The following is a 23,059-nucleotide window of genomic DNA, read 5'->3' on the forward strand; positions in this document are numbered from 1 at the left end:
TAGATTTTATTCTCAGTTAAAGATGTAATAGTATTGAACAAGTTGAAGTCAAGTGACCATAGTATACTGAGAAGCAAAATTGTTTTAGATCTAAGGAAAGAAAGATAAGAATAATTTGAGAAAGAAAATAAACACCCCTGTAATAAGACAAAAATCTAATAAGCTAAATCTAGCAATTCAAAATGGGCATTCCCAGCTACATGATGAAAGAGAGCCAAATATAAAAGAAATTAACAGAAATTTAAAAAAAAATTCATTGGGATCGGTGGAAAATTTCCTAAACAAGATCAAGGAAACTTATCAGAAAATATGAAAACCTTGTAAAAAAAAAGATAAGAAATGAGGGTAAAATTAAAGAGAAATTACACAGAATTACCTGAACTATCCAAAACAATACTCAAACTGAAATCCCGAGACATTCTTAAACACAATCAAACCAAACTTGAGGAAACAATAAATAAAGGATGAAGCATCAAACTGATGAAAAGCACACCTGAAATAAGACGTCAACACATGTTTTTTTGTAGAGGATGAAAATGGAAATATAATTAACAAAAGAGAGGGAGTGATAGATATTGCAGAGGATTTCCATACAGTGCTATACAATAGTGATATGAAACTAGCCCCCCCAAAGTTCTTCATCCCTCTTGAATTAATGCAAGAACCCCTAAAACTACCCCAAAATACATTCTATAAATTGTTATAAAAGTTATGTTGTAAAGTTATTAATGTTTGTATGAAACTGGGCTCATGAATAAGTTTGTTTAACGTTGGGCATTGGTGATTAGAGCAGAATCGTCATTGAAATAATTTTATTATCATTAGTATACCTGCTGGTTAGGTTGGCGATGGTAACGATAATCATAGAGAAATACGTCGTTTGTCATCATAGGGAAGGGAAAAGTGTCATTAATTTGTTGCCGGATGCAATAGTGGAAAGCCTTAACACCACGTCAAAGAGTAACTCTTTTTTCAAGGTTTCCTTTTTAATGTATTTTTTGCACTATTTTCAATATCACATTTAATACTTGAACCGTACTTTAAAAAATAAATTTAGAATTTTGTTCCATAGGCCCGGATAATTCCTTGGTACTTATCTACGTAGACCCATGTTGAACCCTTTCTCTTAATTAACGACTACTAATCAGCGGTATTGGCACTGTAATTTTGTTTTACGATCCTATATTATAAACTATGAACACCATTGTCTTCAATTGCTCGGAATATTCACAAATTAAAAAGGAAAAATGTTTCACAGTGATATGACCGACCAAAACTAAAATTTCGATATTTTCAAATATTCTCATGACTACAACTTGTTTCTGTTTATAAAAAACGTTCCAATACACACACGCGCACACACACACACACACACACACACACACACACACATATATATATATATATATATATATATATATATATATATATATATATATATACTCGTATATCATATATTTTATCACTAGCTCACCTTAACCACTATTCTTATTCAGCTCCAGAACTAAAGTGAGTGTTTTGAAGCAGGAATTGGTGCTTTGGCCAATAAGAGACCTCTACTTTGCCAGACTTTTCCTTTACTGTCTCTTATTGGCTAAAATCTTCGTTATCTACCAAGAGGCTTTAGAAGAGCTCTTCCTATTGGCTGATGGGATTTTTATCTAAGATTTCCTATATCTGTCATGATATTTCTTATATAACTGTTTTTATTTTCCAAACTCTATATTTCGCATCACATACATCATCATGCTGTATACAGTATGTATATAAGAGACTTTTAGTGTATTTTCAAAGAAAGAAAATAATGATTTTTTTTCGATAATTGACACATTTTCACATTTTTTAAAGATATCAATAGATGGCAACAGAGAGGCTTTTTTTTTGGACGAAATATAAGGGAAAAATCTGGCTTTGAGTAACATTTGGGCCATTGCTTCTCTATCGCCTTAGCCAATAGCAAGATACAATTTATATCTTGGATAATAGGGGCACGCCATTCAGATAACTGTTAGCGAATTCTTGTTTGCTCATTCAATTACCTAAAAGAGCCAAAGGACATCTCGAGAACGGAGAAATTTTTTTTAAAGAAAAAAGGCCTAGTGGTGTAAAAAGGATCGACGAGGAGCAAGAAGAAATAAATAACTGAAATTCGGTCAAGCCGTTTAGAGGAGTATTGTTTGAATTTATTTGCGACAAGATCAAACGGGAAGCTCATTTACATAAAGGCATCTTAATATATGGAGAAATAACTTTTCCAATGGAAGTAATGAAATACCTAAACCGGTATCAAACATAACAATAGCAAACGTAAAGAAAGTATCAAAAGGCATGAGAAAAATGCAATCAGGAGAAGATGGCCTAACAATGATTTAATTATAGGAGGAGGAGATTTCATATTAGTAAAACTGACAACTTTATACAGAATGTCTGCAAGAATGCTCTATACCTACAGCTTGAGAAAACTTTATAATTTTACAAATTCAAAAGACTTGAAAAATTACATTCCACTAAGTTTCCTCTAAGTAATACATAAAATATTTATATAAAGACATATTAGCCAAACAAAAAGACAACTAGACTTTAATCAACTTAGAGAGCAGGTAGGCTTTAGAAGTGGATATTCAACAACTAACTATATCCATGTAATTAACCGACTAATGGAAACATCAAGATTATAGCGCATTTGTAGACTATGGGAAAACTTTTAATTCTGTTAAAACTTCAGCAGTAATGAAAACCCTTCAAAAACAAGGAATAGAAGAATCTCATGTTAGATCACTGGAAGATATCTATACGGGAGGTAATGCAATCCTAAAACTACATGTAGTGAAAAAATTCCAATTGAGAGAGCAGTTAGACAGGGAGACCCCAAATCTCTTAAATTATCCACAGTATTCCTTGAAGAAGCTTTTAAGAATTTACATTGGAAAAGTGTTGGAATTAACGTTAATGTCGACTACCTTAACAACTTAAGACTTCTATTTACTAAATCATAGGAGGAATTCCAAAAAGTTATAACAGGTATGAATAGAGAAAGAAGAAACGTTGAAATGGAAATGAATATGAGTAAAACTAAGATTCTGTTCAATAAAAATGCAGTGAGCCAACAAATAAATTTTGTGGAGTAACCTTTAGATATTGTTATTGAATACACTCACATAGGGCCGACAGTAAGTATTTCCCTAGGTATGAGACTGAATTTAAAAGAAGGCTAAGCATAGAAAAGGAGATTATGAAATGTAAAATGCCACTTTCTCTGAAAATAAAACTATCATATGAGATGGTCCTACCTGTATTAAATCATTCATCCTAAATCTGGGGACTCACTAAAGCCTTAGAACATTATCAAGTTATAACTCTAATAGCTAAGGGAAGAATAATGATGGGATTATCACTAAGAGACAGAAAAAGAGCCACATTGACACGAGAACAAAGTAAAATAGATAATATCATAACAGCATGTATGGAAAAGAAATGGACATGGGGAAGATATACAATTAGAATGCTAGATAATAGATGGACATTGAGAATAAGAAAATAAGGGCCAAGAGATGGCAAACGTAGCATGGGAAGGAAGAGAAAACATTGGATTGACGAGCTAAAAAAATTTATGGGTATAGACTGGCATAGAAAGAGCATAGACAGATGCCTTTGTTCTGCAACTGTTGAAAAGAAATAAGTAAATAAACTATATGAAAAGTAATGAATAATCGAAATGAAATATCTTAAGAACAGTTACGACATTAAAACAGATCTTTCATATATAAACTATAAAATGAGACTTGTGTCACCCTATTCAACATAACATTTGCTGCAAGTTTGAAGTCCAGTATCGACTGATGAAGATGATATATATATATATATATATATATATATATATATATATATATATATATATATATATATATATATATATATACATATATATACACACACACATATATATATATATATATATATATATATATATATATATATATATATATTGTGATATCCCCATATGTTGTACATATGCTAACATATCTGATTTGTCTAATGTTTATTTTTCCATTTTCTTTGTAAATACATCACCTTATTTCAGCGCCATCTTCATTCCATTCTTCTCATTATCTTTTGTTTACACTCGCCTTTCTGCTGTAAATCATCCCTGTTTTCTTACCTTAAATGTTATAAGGTAACCCCAAATTTATTGATTTGGTTAGAATACATTGTTCTCACCACGAGATTCATCTACCTTACTCACCCATTCACTTTGCATTGCTTATTATTGTTGTTTTGAAGTGCTTTTTCATTATTTTGTTTAACGTAAGATTAAAGTTTTGTTTATAACATAGTTTATTGTTCCTGTCCTCCAATTATCCTGCTATTGGTGCTTTGATTGTCTGCAACCAGCTTTAAGAAGATACATTTGATCATAATCAACAATCTTATACACTCGTAATAAGAAACAAGTGAATTTGGAAGTCTAGCCATATGACTTCTATTTTATTGTGTGAAGAGAACTACCGCCCAGTGTAAAGGGGTAATTGTTTGCACAGTGGTTCGTCACATAATAGTTGGGGGCCTGTCCGGGATCTGATGTGCGATCTGATGTGTGATATGATTCATCAAATTTTTATCAAGTGATTGAATCGTGAAAAAACAGTTCCAGTGAATATGAACAGTATCGAGTGTTGTGTTGTGGCGTACCAAGGATAAAGGACGACAGTAATAATTCCAAGGTAAGGTAGATGTCTCGTCTCCCTCTCATTAGACATTTATGTATAATATGTCTGGGTAGTCATTTGGTTGTAAGAGGAACAAGTCACGCTTAATATAGTTAAGACTTAGGTATGCTGATTGTCCAGCTTCTAAACCACCCTTATTAATTGAAGATGCCCCCAGTAGGTAGCTTTTAAAGTTTCGCCTACTCAAATCTCGTATCCCAGAGATTTCTCATAAAAAAAATCTGAAGCCCTAAGATTTTGCCATTTCTTAAAATCACCATTCAAAAGTGATATTTAGGAAATAAGTCAAATGTCATTAAATGTAATTTATTAAATTAAGTTTCATTATAAGTGAAATTTCCTCCATCTCTATTTCATTATGAAGTGATTTATTTTGTTATATAAATTTTGTAAGTGAAATTAGCCAATTTCCAATTTCGGAGATTTTCGTAATTCCAATAGTTATCTCTAGTCAGGAAATTAACTTGTATATTGTTTGGTGTTAAAAGTACTATTTTGGTGTACAAATAACATTTACGTGTCGGTAAATGAATATTTAAATACTTGTGTTAAATTACTCCTGTTATATCTATAAAGCGCATAGTAAGTATTTTGTCCAGTTTGCGCATTATTCTGATAATCAATTACTTTAAACTAAGTGTTGACTATTAACTAGATACTTTATCATAACGAGAGTAATATAGTATTTATATAAATTAAAATGTAACATTGAAAAGTTATCGAATTAAGCTGGTATAAATTAAAAGGAAATGTAAACTAGGACGTGCTAATTAGGTATGTTTTAAAGTAAAAAATACCTTTGCGTTTTAAAGCCTTGTTTACTGATTCGGTAAAATTGTTGTAAAAGTTTGTGATGTTAAGCGTGTCGTTTGAGTAATTATGAAGTAGCTAGCCGCGTGTTCAAGATCTCGAGCATAAAAAAAAAAAAACATTGTTCAGTTGTTAACTGTGAATAAAAGTTTTATAGTGTTATCGTAAGTTTCGCGAGACTCAATTTTGTATTTAAGCTATTTTTGTGTAATGCGATTTAATCAAATAATTTTGTAATTTTGTGATCTCTCGATCTTGATCACTATTTTGTATTTCTGTGATCGAAAGATTGTTATTTTGCGATCGTATGATCTTGTACTTATTCTTATAAAGTTTGGATATTTATTTTAGTTTGTACTTATCTTGCGCGACGGGCGACATTCAAAATGCCTTTCATCTTGCAACAATTTATTGTATCACCACGGGATCATGTGGAATCTCTCACAGTTGCCACAAAAACTGACCTAAAGAATCTAGCTCGCCATTATGATGTACAGGTTCCTGCAACTGCCGTAAAATGTGTAATTCTCAGTCATATTTTGAACTTCCTTGTAGATGAAGATATTGTTCCAGAAGAAGAACTGGCTGACGTACGAGCTCTAACCGTTACCAATCCAAATGGTGACTTAGATAAACTAAATCTACAGCTGGAGTTGGAAAAGATGAAGATGCAAGCCGCAACTGCAGCGGCAACTGCCGCAACTGCAGCGGCAACTGCCGCAACTGCAGCGGCAACTGCCGCAACTGCCGCAACTGCCGCAACTGCAGCGGCAACTGCCGCAACTGCCGCCGCTGAGGTAGAAGAAAGGAAAGCCGCTGCTGCTGAACGAGCCGCAACTGTCGCCGCTGAGTTAGAAGAGAGGAAAGCCGCTGCTGCTGAACGAGCCGCAACTGCCGCCGCTGAGTTAGAAGAGAGGAAAGCCGCTGCTGCTGAGCGCACGGCTGCTGCCGCTGCTTCCCTAGAACGTATCAAGGTGGAAACTGCTGCGGAAGCTGCTGCAACTGCTTTGGAGCAACAAGAAAAAGAAAGTGAACAGAAAAACAAAGCTCTCCGTGTTAGGCTGCAGATTAAGAGAGAAGCGGCCACAGTAACAGAACGGGATCTGGCATTTATAAGACTGAAAGAAAAGGAAGAAGGTAAGCTAATTCCCGAACCCTTTGATGTGGGCAAGGTGCAGAAATTGCTGCCCACATTTGAAGAACGGGAACCTGATAACTACTTTTCTGTGTTTGAAGACACAGCCAAGAATCTCAATCGGCCTCAGGACAAATGGTATTTAATCATCCGGAACTCATTTAAAGGTAAAGCATTATCTGTATGTGCCACTATGTTAGAGGAACATGATTATTTCATAATTAAACAGGCAATCCTTGATGCTTATTCTATTACTGCGGAAGGTTATAGGCAAATATTTCGTAATAGTCAGAAGCAAGTTCAGCAGACCTTTTTAGAATTTATGAATGGAAAGATTAAACAGTTTCAGAAGTGGGTAGACAAAGTAGATGTCAAAACTTTTGAGCAGTTGAAAGATTTAATAGTAATGGAGGAGTTCTTAAGGAAAATACCAGGTAGCATTAATGTGTATCTAAGAGAGCAGAATGAATCTGACCCTAAGAAAGCCGCTTTAAAGGCAGATGACTATGCTCTTATTCATAAAGTAGGTAAAACCCCATATAGAGAAATTAGACCTAAGGAAATTTGTACATACTGCAAACAAGAAGGACATCATATTTCAGAATGTCCTGATCGACATTTTGCAGCTTCATACTTAAAGAGAAAACCTAATCCCCCTCAATTCTCTCCTAAGCAAATGAATCTGCCCAAACAGGAACCAAAACCTAAGGTGGAGAAGAAAAAGACCTTCCATTGTGCATCACACGAGTCCCAAGCGTTTGCACCCTTCACTTGCTCAGGCAAAATAAATGGTAAACCTGTAACCATACTCAGAGACACTGGATCCTCTCAAACGATCGTCTCTCCTAAAGTAATACGACCTAAAGGTGAAACTCACAGGTATGTTGCAGTTAATGACCTAACCAGTAAGTCTATGTTGCCTCTCATTAATGTAAACCTTCATTGTCCTTATTTCTCTGGAACTACTGAGGTAGCTGTAAATCCAGAACTGTTACCATGCAAGAATGTAGATGTAATCCTGGGTAATGACATAGCTAACTCTGTTGTCTTAACAAACTTAATAGCAGTATCTCCAGGTGATGTTGTACAGGAGGAATGCTTAGCAGTGACACGAAGCAGTAAAAAGGACACCCCTACTGAATCATCATCAAACCCGTTGCCAGTCTCTGAACCTATGGATTTCAACGAGTTGATGAGTACATATAAGATCCAGCCTGATTCATTTAGCTATCAACAAAGGAAAGATGTCACTCTACAGCAGTGTTTCAACCAAGTGAAACCAAAGGATACCAACAAGTGTTCTTATTTTTATATTAATAATAATGTACTAATGAGAAAATTCAGGTCCAGCAAGAACAGTCATCTAGAAACCTGGAAGGATCTATTCCAGGTAGTTGTTCCTAAGGATATAAGACCTCTGATCCTAGAATTGTCTCACTCTGCTGACTCTCATCTTGGTATCACTAAAACATATGAATGCATCAGTCAAGACTTTTATTGGCCAAACATGAAGAATGACATTAAAGAGTACGTAAAAACATGTACAACATGTCAAAAAGTAAGTAGTCCTAATGTGAAAGTACCAGTTGCACCAGTAAAACCTATACTTGTGCCTAAAGAACCTTTCAGTAAGATCATAGTAGATTGTGTAGGCCCTTTGCCTAAGACAAAAAGGGGACATGAATACTTGCTTACGGCCTTATGCCCAACTACCCGTTATCCATTTGCAGTACCTTTAAGAAACATTTCAGCCAAGAACATCCTAAAGTCACTAGTGTCCATATTTACTGTTGTAGGATTTCCAACTGAACTACAATGTGATCAAGGAACCAATTTCATGAGTCATGCCTTTAAAACAGCTATGAAAGATTACCATATAACCCAAGTCTCATCCTCAGCTTACCATCCACAGACCAATGGAGCATTAGAACGCACTCACCAGACCATTAAAAATCTTCTCCGGAAATACATCCATAGTTCAGGTAACGAGTGGGATTGCGATTTGGAACTGATCATGTACGTCATACGAGGAGTTCGAAATCAGTCTACTGGTATGTCACCTTTTGAACTACTCTTCGGTCGACGACCACGAACTATCCTCAGTTCAGTCAAAGAACGCATCCTGAAGTTGGGAGATAATGAGGTACCTCTTTCCCAATATATTTCAGAACTCAACAAGAAACTTTCAGATCTTCACTCCATTGCCAAAACTAACTTGATAACAGCTCAAGAGAAGATGAAGATTAACTATGATAAAAAGGCTAAAACCATTAGTTTCAAAGTAGGAGATGCAGTGCTGCTATACCATCCGATTGCAGGCTCTCCCCTACGAGAGAAATACCAGGGACCTTATACCATCACTCAACGTATCTCGCCAACCAACTATATAATCGCCACTCCAGATAAGCGTAAGTCTACTCAATTAGTCCACATAAACCTCTTAAAGGCCTATTTGTCTCCCTCAACAGCTGAAAGTAAAACGGTAATGATTACTAGTTCCATACCATACATAGATTGTCCTATGGATCAATTTACAGATGATCCAATAACTGCATCTTGGCAGGATTCTCAAAACTCAAAGATCTTGGAAAACTTATCAGACTATCTACAACCCTTATCTGCATCAAAACGTAAATCTTTAGTAGCTTTATTCCATGAATTTCCTAGTATAACTTCAGATAAACCAGGAAGATGCACCATGCTAGATCATGACATCAAACTACAACCAGGTGCTGCACCCATTAAACAAGCTTTCTATCGAACATCACAGAAGAAATTGGGTATCATGAAAGAAGAAGTGAACTACTTGATAAGAGAAGGATTGGCAGAACCCAGTGCATCACCATGGGCTTCCCCATGTCTCCTAGTAGGAAAGAAAAATGGTAAATTTCGTCTTTGTACCGATCACAGGAAGATTAATAATTTAACAATTAAAGATTCGTATCCTCTACCAAGAATACAAGATATCATTGACCAAGTAAGTAATTCGACCTACTTAACCCAAATAGATTTGTTGAAGGGTTATTACCAAATTAAATTAACAGAAACGGCAAAGGAAATTTCTTCATTTATCACTCCATTTGGATTATTTAGTTATAATGTAATGCCATTCGGATTAGCCAACGCACCTGCCACCTTCCAAAGAGTAATGTCTTTAATTTTACAGGACTTGGAAAAAGTATTTGTATATTTAGATGACATCATTATTGCCTCTGACACATGGATAAACCATATTCAAAAGATAAAAGAAGTTTTCTCAAGGTTGAAACAACATGGATTAACAATCAACTTAGCAAAAAGTAATTTTTGCAAAGGTCAGGTATCTTACCTTGGTCATCGAGTTGGCAGTGGTAAAGTATTACCCCATGATGCAAATATTAGTGCCATAACTTCTTATCCTGTTCCAACTACCAAACAGGAATTAAAAAGATTTCTAGGTATGGTAGGATATTACTCTAAGTTCAGTCCAAATTTCTCACCATTCACAGGACCACTATTTGCTTTAACTTCTTCAAAAGTAAATTTTTCTTGGAGGCAACAACATGATCAAATATTTAACCAGCTAAAAACTTACTTGTCATCTCCTCCTATATTAATGGCACCTAACCTCACCAAACCATTCTATCTCCAAACAGACGCTAGTGATCTTGGATATGGGGGCATTTTATTACAGCATCCTGCTCCAATAACAGCCATAACAGGAAACCTGCCCCCACTAGCTGATCTGTTACCAGTCTCTTATTCCAGTGGACGATTTATGGGTTCCCAACTAAATTGGGCCACTGTGGAGAAAGAACTATTCGCCATCGTAGCTACCATCCAGAGATACGAGATTTATGTTGATGGACAAGACACGATCTACGTCTACAGAGACCACTCTCCTCTGTCGCATCTCCATAGGTCCACTACTCTCAACCCTAAACATTCAAGATGGTCATACATACTATCTGCACATAATATCCAAGTAATCGCCATATCAGGACGAGAAAACATTGTGGCAGACTCCTTATCAAGGATAACCTCGGTTGATCCTCGGGAAATGGAAAAAAACAAAAACAAGGGGAGACTGTGATATCCCCATATGTTGTACATATGCTAACATATCTGATTTGTCTAATGTTTATTTTTCCATTTTCTTTGTAAATACATCACCTTATTTCAGCGCCATCTTCATTCCATTCTTCTCATTATCTTTTGTTTACACTCGCCTTTCTGCTGTAAATCATCCCTGTTTTCTTACCTTAAATGTTATAAGGTAACCCCAAATTTATTGATTTGGTTAGAATACATTGTTCTCACCACGAGATTCATCTACCTTACTCACCCATTCACTTTGCATTGCTTATTATTGTTGTTTTGAAGTGCTTTTTCATTATTTTGTTTAACGTGAGATTAAAGTTTTGTTTATAACATAGTTTATTGTTCCTGTCCTCCAATTATCCTGCTATTGGTGCTTTGATTGTCTGCAACCAGCTTTAAGAAGATACATTTGATCATAATCAACAATCTTATACACTCGTAATAAGAAACAAGTGAATTTGGAAGTCTAGCCATATGACTTCTATTTTATTGTGTGAAGAGAACTACCGCCCATTGTAAAGGGGTAATTGTTTGCACAGTGGTTCGTCACATAATAATATATATATATATATATATATATATATATATATATATATATATATATATATATATATATGTGTGTGTGTGTATATATATATATATATATATATATATATATATATATATATATATATATATATATATATGTATATGTATATATATATATATATATATATATATATATATATATATAATATATATATATATATATATATATATATATATATATATATATATATATATATATATATATATATATATATATATATATATATATATATATATCCATCCATATTCATATATAAATATATGTATATATACATATATATGTATGTATATAATTGCCTGTTTGTGTATGTATGCATGCGTTTATATGTGTCTCTGGACTGTATATGCGTGACTGTGTACGTGTGCATTCGTGTTTACATGTCATGGCTTTGAAAATAAAAATCTTGAAATTTGTTCTTCTTTAGTTTATTTAGCATATTTTCTTTCAAGAAGAGAATTACTGTGACAAGAGTACCTGTATAAATTTTATGCTCTAAGTGAGTCTGGCTATTTCTGGGACGAAACGACTCTATACTTTGACCATTTTATGTCTTTTCTGGGAAAATACATACTTGAGGTTCGTAAAACCTTCGGCCTCTCTAAATATGTCAGCAGGAATGAAGTTGCTATGCGAACTTAGCCCTCTTTGCCTGTTGCCGCTGTTTACGTACGTAAAAGAAGCAAGACATATTTAATGATACTATCGGACTTTTGTTTGATCATCTCTCTCCCTTTCCTTAAAAAAAAGAAAAAAAAAGAAAAAACAATTCTCAGAATATTTCTGTAGTTTTTCAAAGTCTAGACTTCCTGCTACCTCGTATACATTTTTTATTTGTGTTCCTTTCATTCAAAAACTTTATTGGAGATTTTTTACTTTAGCTAATAGAAAAAAAATGTAGATACGTGAAAAGACAAGTCTAAATGTCTCACTGTCTTGTATAGATATAGTTAGATATAATTAACTTCCATCAAGCAATGGTACGGAAAATAATTATAAATAATACAAATGAATAAGCTTGGATGTCTAAAGTTACCTATTCTACCCTTGATTTGATAAACACATTTTTTTTTTTACCAGATTTTAGAGACTAAAGATCAACAATGGAAATTAAATAAACGAAAATCTCTCTCTCTCTCTCTCTCTCTCTCTCTCTCTCTCTCTCTCTCTCTCTCTCTCTCTCTCAGGTAAAAGACACTTTAGGTATTTTGTATTTAAGGTGTCATGAGGAATGGTTAAGTGGAGGAAATGAAGATAATCTATCACATCTAGACAATAAACGAGATTACATAGAGATAGGTACCTGAATCTCAGTATTTTTATTAAATTTTTCAAAGTCTAGACTTCCTCCTATCTCTTTCGGATTTTGTATTTGTTTTCCTTTCATCCACCAATTGATATATAGGAAGGGGTTTGTCTCTTTATTTTTTTGCTTTGCTTTGCTGAGTATGATTCTTCTGAAATGTATTGTTGACTTTTTTATTTTCTTAATTTTCTTATGCTACCAAGAAAGGTATTTGCTCATATTATTCAAAAGGTTGTTAATGTATGTTTTTTTTTTTATCGAATATACTGCCTGGATTAGAGCCTATTAAGAAGTCAGTAAAGCTTGAAAGTTTTATATCATTTAAAAGATATCAGATTTGATATTAAGAAGGTTTTGCAAAACTATCTTCAATTAAGATAAATGTGTTTTTTTTTTTCCTTTGTATCACTTAATTCTTATGATATTTTTCGTATTCCTGACAGATGTTTATATTTATACACGAGAAACCCAAATCATGTTTGGTGAATGAAAATTGTTTGAGTTTGAGAATATGCCTTAACTCCACTAATTTTACGTTATTTCCCCAAAACGAGGGATCCCCTCTATTGTTCAATACCTCTGAGTATATCCACCTTTTTTTTTTACCTTATGGACTGTATACTCATTACAATCGATAAACCTTTCACTGTTTCTGGTAATGTAATTAATTATGTGCCCTCCAAATATGACTCAACTACACATGCAATTTCCTTGCATTCTTGTGACTGTAAGTTAACTCGGAATGTATTAATTGTCTTTACTACTTTGTTTGTTTTGGATTATTTCTTCGAGGAACATCCTGCTCCTTTGAACTTCTGGATCCTCTTCGATGCTAGACGTTCTAGTAGCGTTACCGTCAAGGTTAAACCGGCGTGGACCTTTGTACATTCTATTCTTATTTTACCAGTACGAATTTCTTCATCACATGGATCCACTATAATTAAGTTTTTAGACTAACGTTGGGTACCGCATTAATAAGTAACATGCCAAATTATACGCGTTCTTCAAAGATTTTATTCCTAATCTCAAATATATATATACAAAAATATCTGACCTACCGCCATCAATTTGTTCTGATGTTTATCACGTAAAGGTCACAAGCTCTTGTCTTTGTGTGATTTCGCCTGGGGCTCTGATTCCGAGGTCGTTAAGAGAATCCAGACATTAAAGCATCGAAAATATATGGCTTATTTGAATATGAAAAACACGTCTAAATGTGCAAAAATTTATCATTAATCGAATGCCAAGTAACAAACTACCAATTAGCTACGATGGTGAAGATGGGATAATTTCAATTTTAAGGACAAAACACCTGAATTCGACAGGTATAAGTACAGCAGAATTGTTATCAACTTTTATCTTTCTTCGTAGCCAAGTGGTAGTCACTGTCTATACAAGTTTGCTGGACCAGAGCTCGACTCTCGGCCGGTCACAAGCTCTTGTCTTTGTGTGATTTCGCCTGGGGCTTTGATCCCGAGGTCGTTAAGAGAATTAAGACATTAATGTATAAAAATATATGGCTTATTTGAATATATATATATATATATATATATATATATATATATATATATATATATATATATATATATATATATATATGTATATATATATTTATATACATGTATATATATTATGCATATATATATATATATATATATATATATATATATATATATATATATATATATATATATATATATATATATGTGTGTGTGTGTGTGTGTGTGTGTGTGTGTGTGTGTATGTGTGTGTGTGTGTGTGCGTTAGTAAAATGAATGTTTTTGGAAAGTCAAAGGTCAAAGGAGAAACGAAAAAAACTGCTCTATAACGAAAGCATCTGGTATTATTATTATTATTATTATTATTATTATTATTATTATTATTATTATTATTATTATTACTTGCTAAGCTATAACCCGAATTGGAAAAGCAGGATGCTCTAAGTCTTGAGTGAGCCTCCAACAGAGTAACTAGCCCAGTGAGGAAACGAAACAAGGAGAAATTAAATATTTCAAGAACAGCATTAACATCAAAATAAATGTCTCCTATATAAACTATAATGAATGAATGAATGAATGATTTAAAGTTTTCAGGCATCCTGACATCTAAGGTCATTGACGCCGGTATAAACTATAAGAATTTTAACTAAACAAGAGGAAGAGAAACAAGATAGAATAGTGTGCCCGATTGCACCCTCAAGCCAGAGAACTTCACCCCAAGAAAGTAGACTACCATGGTCCAGAGGCTATGGCACTACCTAAAACTAATGAACAATGGTTTGATTTTGGATTGTCCTTCTCCTAGAAGAGTTGCTTACCATGGCTAAAGAGTCTCTTCTTCCCTTACTAAGAGGATAGTAGTCACTGAACAATTAGAGTGCAGTAGTTAACTCCTTGGGTGAAGAAGAATTGTTTGGGAATCTCAGTGTTGTCAGGTGTATAAGGACAGGGGAGAATCGGTAAGGAGTAAGGCCAGACTATTCGATGTATGTGCAAGCAAATGAAAAATGAATCGTGACCAGAGAGAAGGGTCCAATGCAGTACTGTCTGGCCAGTAACTCTCTAGCGGTAGTATCTCACCGGGTGGCTAGTACCCCTGCCAACCTACTACCAATAAGGAAGCTGAATTATTTGCCACCTCATATAAGTAAAATTCAAATATAAATCTATTGTGAGCGAAAAACACCAAAAGGAAACTTAAACAAATCCAATTGTTAAGTTAAGATTACAATTAATTGATATGAATGGAACGAAGAAGAAGGGAATTAATGATTTGGTCTGATCTCATAGATGGAGTTTCTTTATGAAGGCTTTTGTATGGAAAGACATGTATCCTTGTAGCACGGAGTCTTACCTCAATTCAATTCCAAACTACATTACATTCATTTTTTTTTCCGGAGGAATTCCCAGTACACACACACACAAACATACAGACACACACACACACACACACATATATATATATATATATATATATATATATATATATATATATATATATATATATATATATAGAGAGAGAGAGAGAGAGAGAGAGAGAGAGAGAGAGAGAGAGAGAGAGAGAGTCCCATTTATGGCATCTTATAAGCATGCTATTATACTTTAATTTTTCATGGAAATGAATAGAGGAAGTTGTTTAACGAGCAACAATAACGCTTCCACAAAGTATTCGAAAAATGTTCCCCTGACTTATGGCTCAATTATTTGCTCAAAGTTACTCAATTTCAACAGACTTAAATGGCGCTTTGTGATTTAAAGACCAAACTGATACGCTTCCTCTGATGAAAAATATCATAAGAATTTTTCCCTCCTATGTATTGAGAGCCCAATTTACTTCTCTCACTTTGAGTAATCAAACTTCCTCAATATTTTTATTAACAGTCAGTTACTTTCATACTCACTATTAGACCTTGGGACGATTATGATTATTTGCCCCCCCCCCCCTCTCTCTCTCTCTCTCTCTCTCTCTCTCTCTCTCTCTCTCTCTCTCTCTCTCTCTCTCTCCCTCTCTCTCTCACTACGAATGTATATGGAAATATGTACATGCGTGAATGTGTGTAATAGACTTCATAGTTAAGGCTACAGTTCATAGACAAGGCTTTATTTTGTAACAATATCTACATTACTTAAAATATTACTCATTTTATGTATTAGACTAATGGCTTTAGCCTATTGTAATACAGTAGTATTTGGTGTTCTTATTTAAGTAATGCAATTGAACAGAAAAAAGCTAATCTTTGCCATTTCCCGATAGGAATATGCATGGATCCTTTGGCATGAGTAAAGCCATCTTAAATTTTTTCCCTCTCATTCAATTATAGTTATCTATTTTTGGAACATACTAGTATTGCCTTCAAGACTAAAAATAATGCTTAAGAAATGATGAATCCTGGAATTTCTGATAAAAAGACGTTATTTGATGCTTCAAACTTAGTTATAAATTCTTAATCAAAGTACTATAATAGCATTGTTATGTTCATATTAATGGCCGCTTAATATTTGTATTGACATAAAAGTAAACATTTTAATATCGTTTGTCAGTTGTCCATTACAGTAAGTGCTTCACATCAAGCTGATTTATATAGCAGCCATCACTATGGAGTATCCATTGTCGACTTCTTCCCTACACTCACTAATTGCAAAACTATCAGAAGCAAAACCGTTCGATGTTGAGTCCGCTGTAATGTCATATGAGATGGTGTAAAGCAGATCTTATATTTGAATTTGATAGCAAATAAAGTCTCTTGTAAGTCTGAACTGAAGTGTGTCGAACCAACATAAAGATAACATAAATAATCAAAACTGTGACAGTGTAAAAGTGTATATGAAACACGTGGGGTACATGGCTCCCCTCTAAAAATGACATACATATGAAATAGAGTGCTCTGGAGAGGCCTAAATAGGCAGGTTATCTGGCAGGAGGTATGCAGGTTTTAGGCAGTCATTGGAACCCCACTCTTCTTTGCTACAGATGTTGATGCAGAAAGCCTTCGGCGTACGACGGATCATGAGGAAAAAGCCTGTGTAATGGGGGGTTAGTGGTGGCTTACTAGCCTCGTTGCGTAAGAAAACATGAGTTGCTGAAGGCAGATCTGTCGGTATGTGTTGCTTAGCTGGGAGCTTGTAAGTCTGGCGGCATGGAGTAACTTTTCCCACAACGTGAAATAGGCACTGGAGATTTTCAGAGGAAATTGCAGATGGAAAAAATTCTGCATGTATGGCCAACGAGTTGCCATATACTACTTCAGCTGCTGAGACATCCAAGGTGTCTTTAAGGGTGGTCCTTATTTCCAGGAGGACCCAGGGAAGGTGGGTAAACACGTTGGAATCCTTGCAGGGGGACATTAAAGCTGCTGTCAGGGCACGATGAAAAAGTTCACCCATTCCGTTGGCTGCGGGGTTGTAGGTGGTTGTCTGCTGTAGGAAGGTGTGCTAATGATGTCCACAATTGAAAGGTGAAAGTGGTCCCCTGTCAGGAGTAATATGCTCAGGGATACCAAATCTCGCTATCCATCATGAGAGTTAAGCAGATGTACATGAGGCAGACGTTGCAGTTTCAATGGTAATGGCTTCAGTCCAATAAGTGGAGCGGTCGATAACGGTAAACAGGTAACGATGTCATAGTGATGTGAGTAGGGGCCTAACTACATCAACATGGATGTGGGCAAACTGACAGTGAGGTTCAGGAAAGGGGGCCCACTCAGGAATCGGTGTGTCGATGTAAATTTGAAGTTTGGCATGAAGCATAGGTGCGAACACAATCCATCAGTAGCTGTCCAGTAGATCAGTGTGAAGGATGTAAAAGGCCATGAATAAAGTAAAACACCTGTCAGCGCATGGGAGCAGGTACCCACGATCTAGGTCTACCAGAACTCACGTCACAGGGTGTCATTGAAGTTCTTGAGGTGGACGTCTTCCCAAAAAAGGTATATGTAATTGTATTAAGCCATGAGATAGAAGTGTCGCCATTGACGGGCAGACCAGTCATCAGACTGTAGAGTAAAGGCTTACACCAGAGGCATGTGGTCCATGCAAATGACGAAGGGTGTACCTTCCAGGAAATGGCTGAAGTGCACCGCCAGCAATTTTCAGTTGAAGGAAGACAGTTTTCTACTGAAGAGGGCCAATGGGCCGGACGAGTGGTTGACTACTTATTAGAATACTGCACCAGTAGCGATGTTGCTGCCAATGGTGGAAAGAAGAAGAGACGCTTGTTGCACAAGAAAAGTAAGAACAACAGAAGGCCGCTTCCTAAAGGGGACTACACTTCAGGTCTTTTGTCTTTCCCTTGAGGGAGGCATAGAGGGGGCAAGAGTGGTGGCTATGGTTTGGCAGGAAACGGTGGTAATAGTTGATCATACCCAAGAATTATTACATTGCTTTGATGGTCGAGGGCATTGGGAAGTTTTGAACATCTGCTACCTTCTCAAGGAGGGTGTGGACTTCAGGAGTAATGCGGTGTCCTAAGAACGATACTTCGATTGCGCCAAAGGCACACTTGTCATACCAGACTACAAGGCCGTTCTGTCGTAGATGGTTGAGGATGATGAGTAGGTGACGGAGATGTTCTTGTTTGGAGGAAGAGAATATAAGTATGTCGTCCATGTAACATACACAGAAGGGAAGGTCCCCTATGATGCCATTCATGAAGCGTTGAATAGAAGCCCCAACATTACGAATGTCAAACACGAGTAATTGAAGGCGTATGTGTAATAATCATATATTACATGTTTAAAACACATGACGTAATACGCCATTGTGGAAGTAGAAGCTAGCGTGAGAAGTGCTGTAGTCAGACTGATCATAACAGGATGCGATTAGCAGGTCCCAGCAATGTAACACTTTTATGAAGAATAAACACAAATACGAACCGTGTGAAAGAGTTGTGTCGCCACCGGATGCAGGTGTCTTCCTATACTAATGTAGAGTTTACATTCTGTGTTTAAATGCTGAGATAACTGTCTATACTCTATACGATATCTGTGATATCGATATTTTAGCCAGTTCTTATCAATACTTCATATGGAATGGTCATCCGACCAAACCAGCTACACTCCTGTGATGGAGATGTTAACACTGTTGTTTTTAAAGAATAAACCATTTTAAAGTTAACTTGATTGACTTTACTTGAAGATGTAACATCCCAACAAACATACTCAATGTGTGTTAACAACAGTAGCACACTAATAAATGGTGGCAGCGGTAAAACTCTAAGAATCAGAGAAAGATCTTCAAGAATCAACGAATAAAACTCTAAGAATCAGAGAAAGATCTTCAAGAATCAACGAATAAAACTCTAAAAACCAGAGAAAGATCTTCAAGAAATCAACAGTAATGAATCTACAATTTTGACTAAGTATCATAGTCCATCGAAGAAGGAAACATTTAATGACTGTTATACATACAAACTGATGAACTGGATCTTCAATCAACATCCCAAGAAAACCAAGGACTGACGTTCAACGCTTACAAAACATATCCTGGAAGCACTACATTCAACGGAAATCGGACAGAAAACATTCACCCAAACATCAAGAGAGAGAGAGGAAATCAGACCGAAAACATTCACCCAAACATCAAGAGAGAGAGAGGAAATGACGACATCACACTTCGCCATATAAACCGAAGCTAAGTACACTTTTCTTATTCATTTCAGTATTGAGCAGTGAGGTGTAGTTATCATGAGTCGTTAGTCCATTATTACTGGGGTGAGTGGATTGCTAATCTTCTATTTCCTTTCATTAAAGGAAACTGTGTTCAACTCCGTATTCTCATCTAGAATTTTTTTCTCTCTTTGTGCTAATTCCGTTTTCTTTCAGAAATTCTCGGGAAATATCTTTGTGTTCCGTTTTTTTTCAGAAATTCTCGGGAAATATCTTTGTATTATTAGCATTGTTTTAGGGAATTTTGTTATAATCTTTATCATTGAGTGCTTATGCGTTTACACAGTGGACGTCTGTATTCATATAGATATTTTGATAGAATTGCAAGGGGTCGAAGAGATAGGAAAAGAAATACCGTAATCATGACGCCCTCTGTGAGCCCCACCCCTGGACCTAGTAACGCAGGACAGATAAACCCTCTCCCGATTGTGACGCTTGTAAATGCTAGGTCAGCAATCCTTCCTTTTCAGGGTCGGGTTAATGGGTTCTTGCCTCAAAATGTGGAGTCATGGATTTCATCCGTCGATGCCCATTTAAATGCCAAACAAATCGTAGACCCTTTTGTACAATTACAAAAAGCTAAAAGTTTTATAGATTTTTCTAAGGGGGATGCGAGTGCGTATTTAAGAGGTGTTTCATTTCAAGAAGCAGTTACCTGGGATGATTTCAAAGTTAGGTTACGCGTGGTCTATGGGGGTGAGGAAGCCTTGGATGTAGTATTAACGTTAAGAAATACACTTAATCAAGCCACTATGACTCGGCTTAATGTTATTGAGAGAGCAGCTCTCATAGCTGATAGGCTTAATGAATATCAAGATATTTTAGGTAATTCCACTTGGGTTACTAGAGATAACCTCTCCGTGAAAGATTTTTTACGATTAATGTATTTAACTTGCATGACACTTATGTTGCCTGAAGCTTTAGTGCGGTGTTTTGATAAAAAGTTAACGCCTGCAAGTACGGAATTGGATGTATATAAACAGATAAAGAAACACATGTCTAAGTGTCCTGACCTTGATCCTGTGTTAACTCAAGTTTTTGCAAAAAATGATACAAAGCCAAAACAAGTAAATGTAGTTAATAATAGTCAAGTTGCGGGAATGACGTGTTATAATTGCAAACGTCAAGGTCACTTGATCGCGGACTGCAGAGCGAAATTCTGTTCAATACATAATAGTTCGACTCATTCATATAGTCAGTGCTACTCGCGTAAGACACAACAGAATCCTAGAAATACACAGTCAATTCCACAGTCAGTTCCTTATGGAAATAAAAAGAAAAATCCTCAGTTCAATAAGAAGAAAAAGCCAAACGTCGATGTAGTTAAAAATCAGAAGCAAGCAGATAGTTCTTCAAATAACGCTGAGCCTGGGTCGTCAAACCAGACCTCGCAAGGTCAGACTAATTTTCAGAATGTGCAGAGCAAAGCAAATACCACATAATTAACTCCAGTGGGGAAGAGAGTGATGTTGGGTCAAGGTCATTCATGTCAACATCAGTAGTATTGAATAATCAATTTAATGTTTTATCAGATCATTGTGAGGCAATAGATTTTCCTATGAAACACACGGCCGAATTAAGTAAATCAGTGCATGCTCCCGTAGATTTGCAAGGAATTCATACAATAATAAGCCAAAATGAGTTACGATCAACATTATATGCTGTAAATTTAGAACACAAATCCTTTACGTTATTTTTTGACTCTGGTAGTCCACGTAATATCATGGATTTGAGGACACATCATTTGTTGTTTTCGAACTTTCCGATAGAAAAATCTGGAGTGAGACTCTCGGGTATAGGAAATAATGAATTAAATGTAATAGGCATAACTCATGTTCAGTTCATATTTGGTAAGCGCACGTTTGCCGATACATTTGTTGTTGTACAAAACATTGATATGTATCCAGCTGTAATTATAGGATACCCATCTATGGGAAATCAAAACATTATCTTAGCCCCTGCTAAGCACGGCGTGTATATCAAAGGAAAATTCTATAAGTCTTCTAATACCTTAAAATCAGTTTTGGATAAAAAGGAGACGACAAATGTAACCGTAACGTACGTTGAAGAACCAATAACTTGTCTCACTAATAAAGAAATAATATACGCGACCCAGCAGAATTCTCGTTCACTCGAGCCAAACGTACCTTCGAATTCAATAGTGCAAGTTAAGAAAACATTACCGGGATCTGAAATATTAATCCTTTCCGACACTTTGAAAACTAACGGATTGTCTGTCACAAAAGCTATTTATACAGTAGGCTCATATCAACAATGTAATATTGAAGTCTGTAATCATTTAAATACCACTTTAGTAATTCACAAAAATCAACATATCTTGGATGTAGAAGTTTATAAACATCGTATTCTTACTGTTGCTGAAATCAATCACGCTCAATCAGTTGCGGATGAATCCCTTTTGCAATCTATTAAAAATAAAATCAATAAAGACATTCAAGACGAAGAAATTCAGCAGAAAATTTTTGGACTTTTAACAAAATATCATGATGTTTTTTCCACTACGGATGGATCCTTAAGAAAAACAGATGTGATTGAGCATCAAATAAGGTTAAAGGACAAGCAGAAAATTATCTATGTACCCTCGTACAGACTCCCTATGAAATTCCAGAATGAAATAAATGATGAAGTAGATAAAATGCTAGAAGAAGGAGTCATTAGGAAATAGAACAGCCCTTATAATTTTCCATTAATAGTTGTACCGAAAAAAGATCGAACATGGCGTATCTGCGTGGACTTCCGTCTTCTAAACGAGGAGACGATCCCTGATCGATTCCCAGTGCCATGTACTGACGATATTTTGTCTTTGTTAGGTCAGAATAAATATTTTACCAGTTTGGACTTACTTAAAGGCTTTCACCAGATATCATTAGAAGAGGATAGTATCCCATACACAGCCTTCAGCACAGCCAGGGGACATTATGAATTTTTACGGATGCCTTTTGGTTTACGTTGTGCTCCCATAACATTTACAAGCATGATTAACATAGTGTTTGGAGACTTGGTAGGGGATATATTGCATGCCTATATGGACGACCTTGTAATCTTTTCCAACACCTTAGAAGAACATCTATGTAAATTAGAACTAGTACTACAGAGACTAAGACAACATAACTTAAGGGTATAGATTAGTAAGTGTGAATTTTTCAAAACAGAATTAATATATTTGGGTTTCATGGTGTCAAGCCAAGGTCTTAAAGTAGTCCATGATAAGGTGTCGGCTATCCGTAACTTT

At 35.5% G+C, this 23,059-nt stretch overlaps 1 protein-coding gene across 1 annotated transcript; it reads right to left on the reverse strand.

Moving 5' to 3' along the window:
- Positions 1–17,038: 17,038 nt before the first annotated feature.
- On the reverse strand, positions 17,039–17,527 carry LOC137656202 (uncharacterized). The gene has a single exon (XM_068390374.1). It carries the CDS (start codon positions 17,525–17,527, stop codon positions 17,039–17,041), a length of 489 nt encoding a protein of 162 aa, XP_068246475.1.
- Positions 17,528–23,059: the final 5,532 nt, after the last annotated feature.

The sequence above is a fragment of the Palaemon carinicauda genome, chromosome 17 (assembly GCF_036898095.1).
Source record: "Palaemon carinicauda isolate YSFRI2023 chromosome 17, ASM3689809v2, whole genome shotgun sequence".
In the NCBI taxonomy this organism is placed as follows: Eukaryota; Metazoa; Arthropoda; class Malacostraca; order Decapoda; family Palaemonidae; genus Palaemon; species Palaemon carinicauda.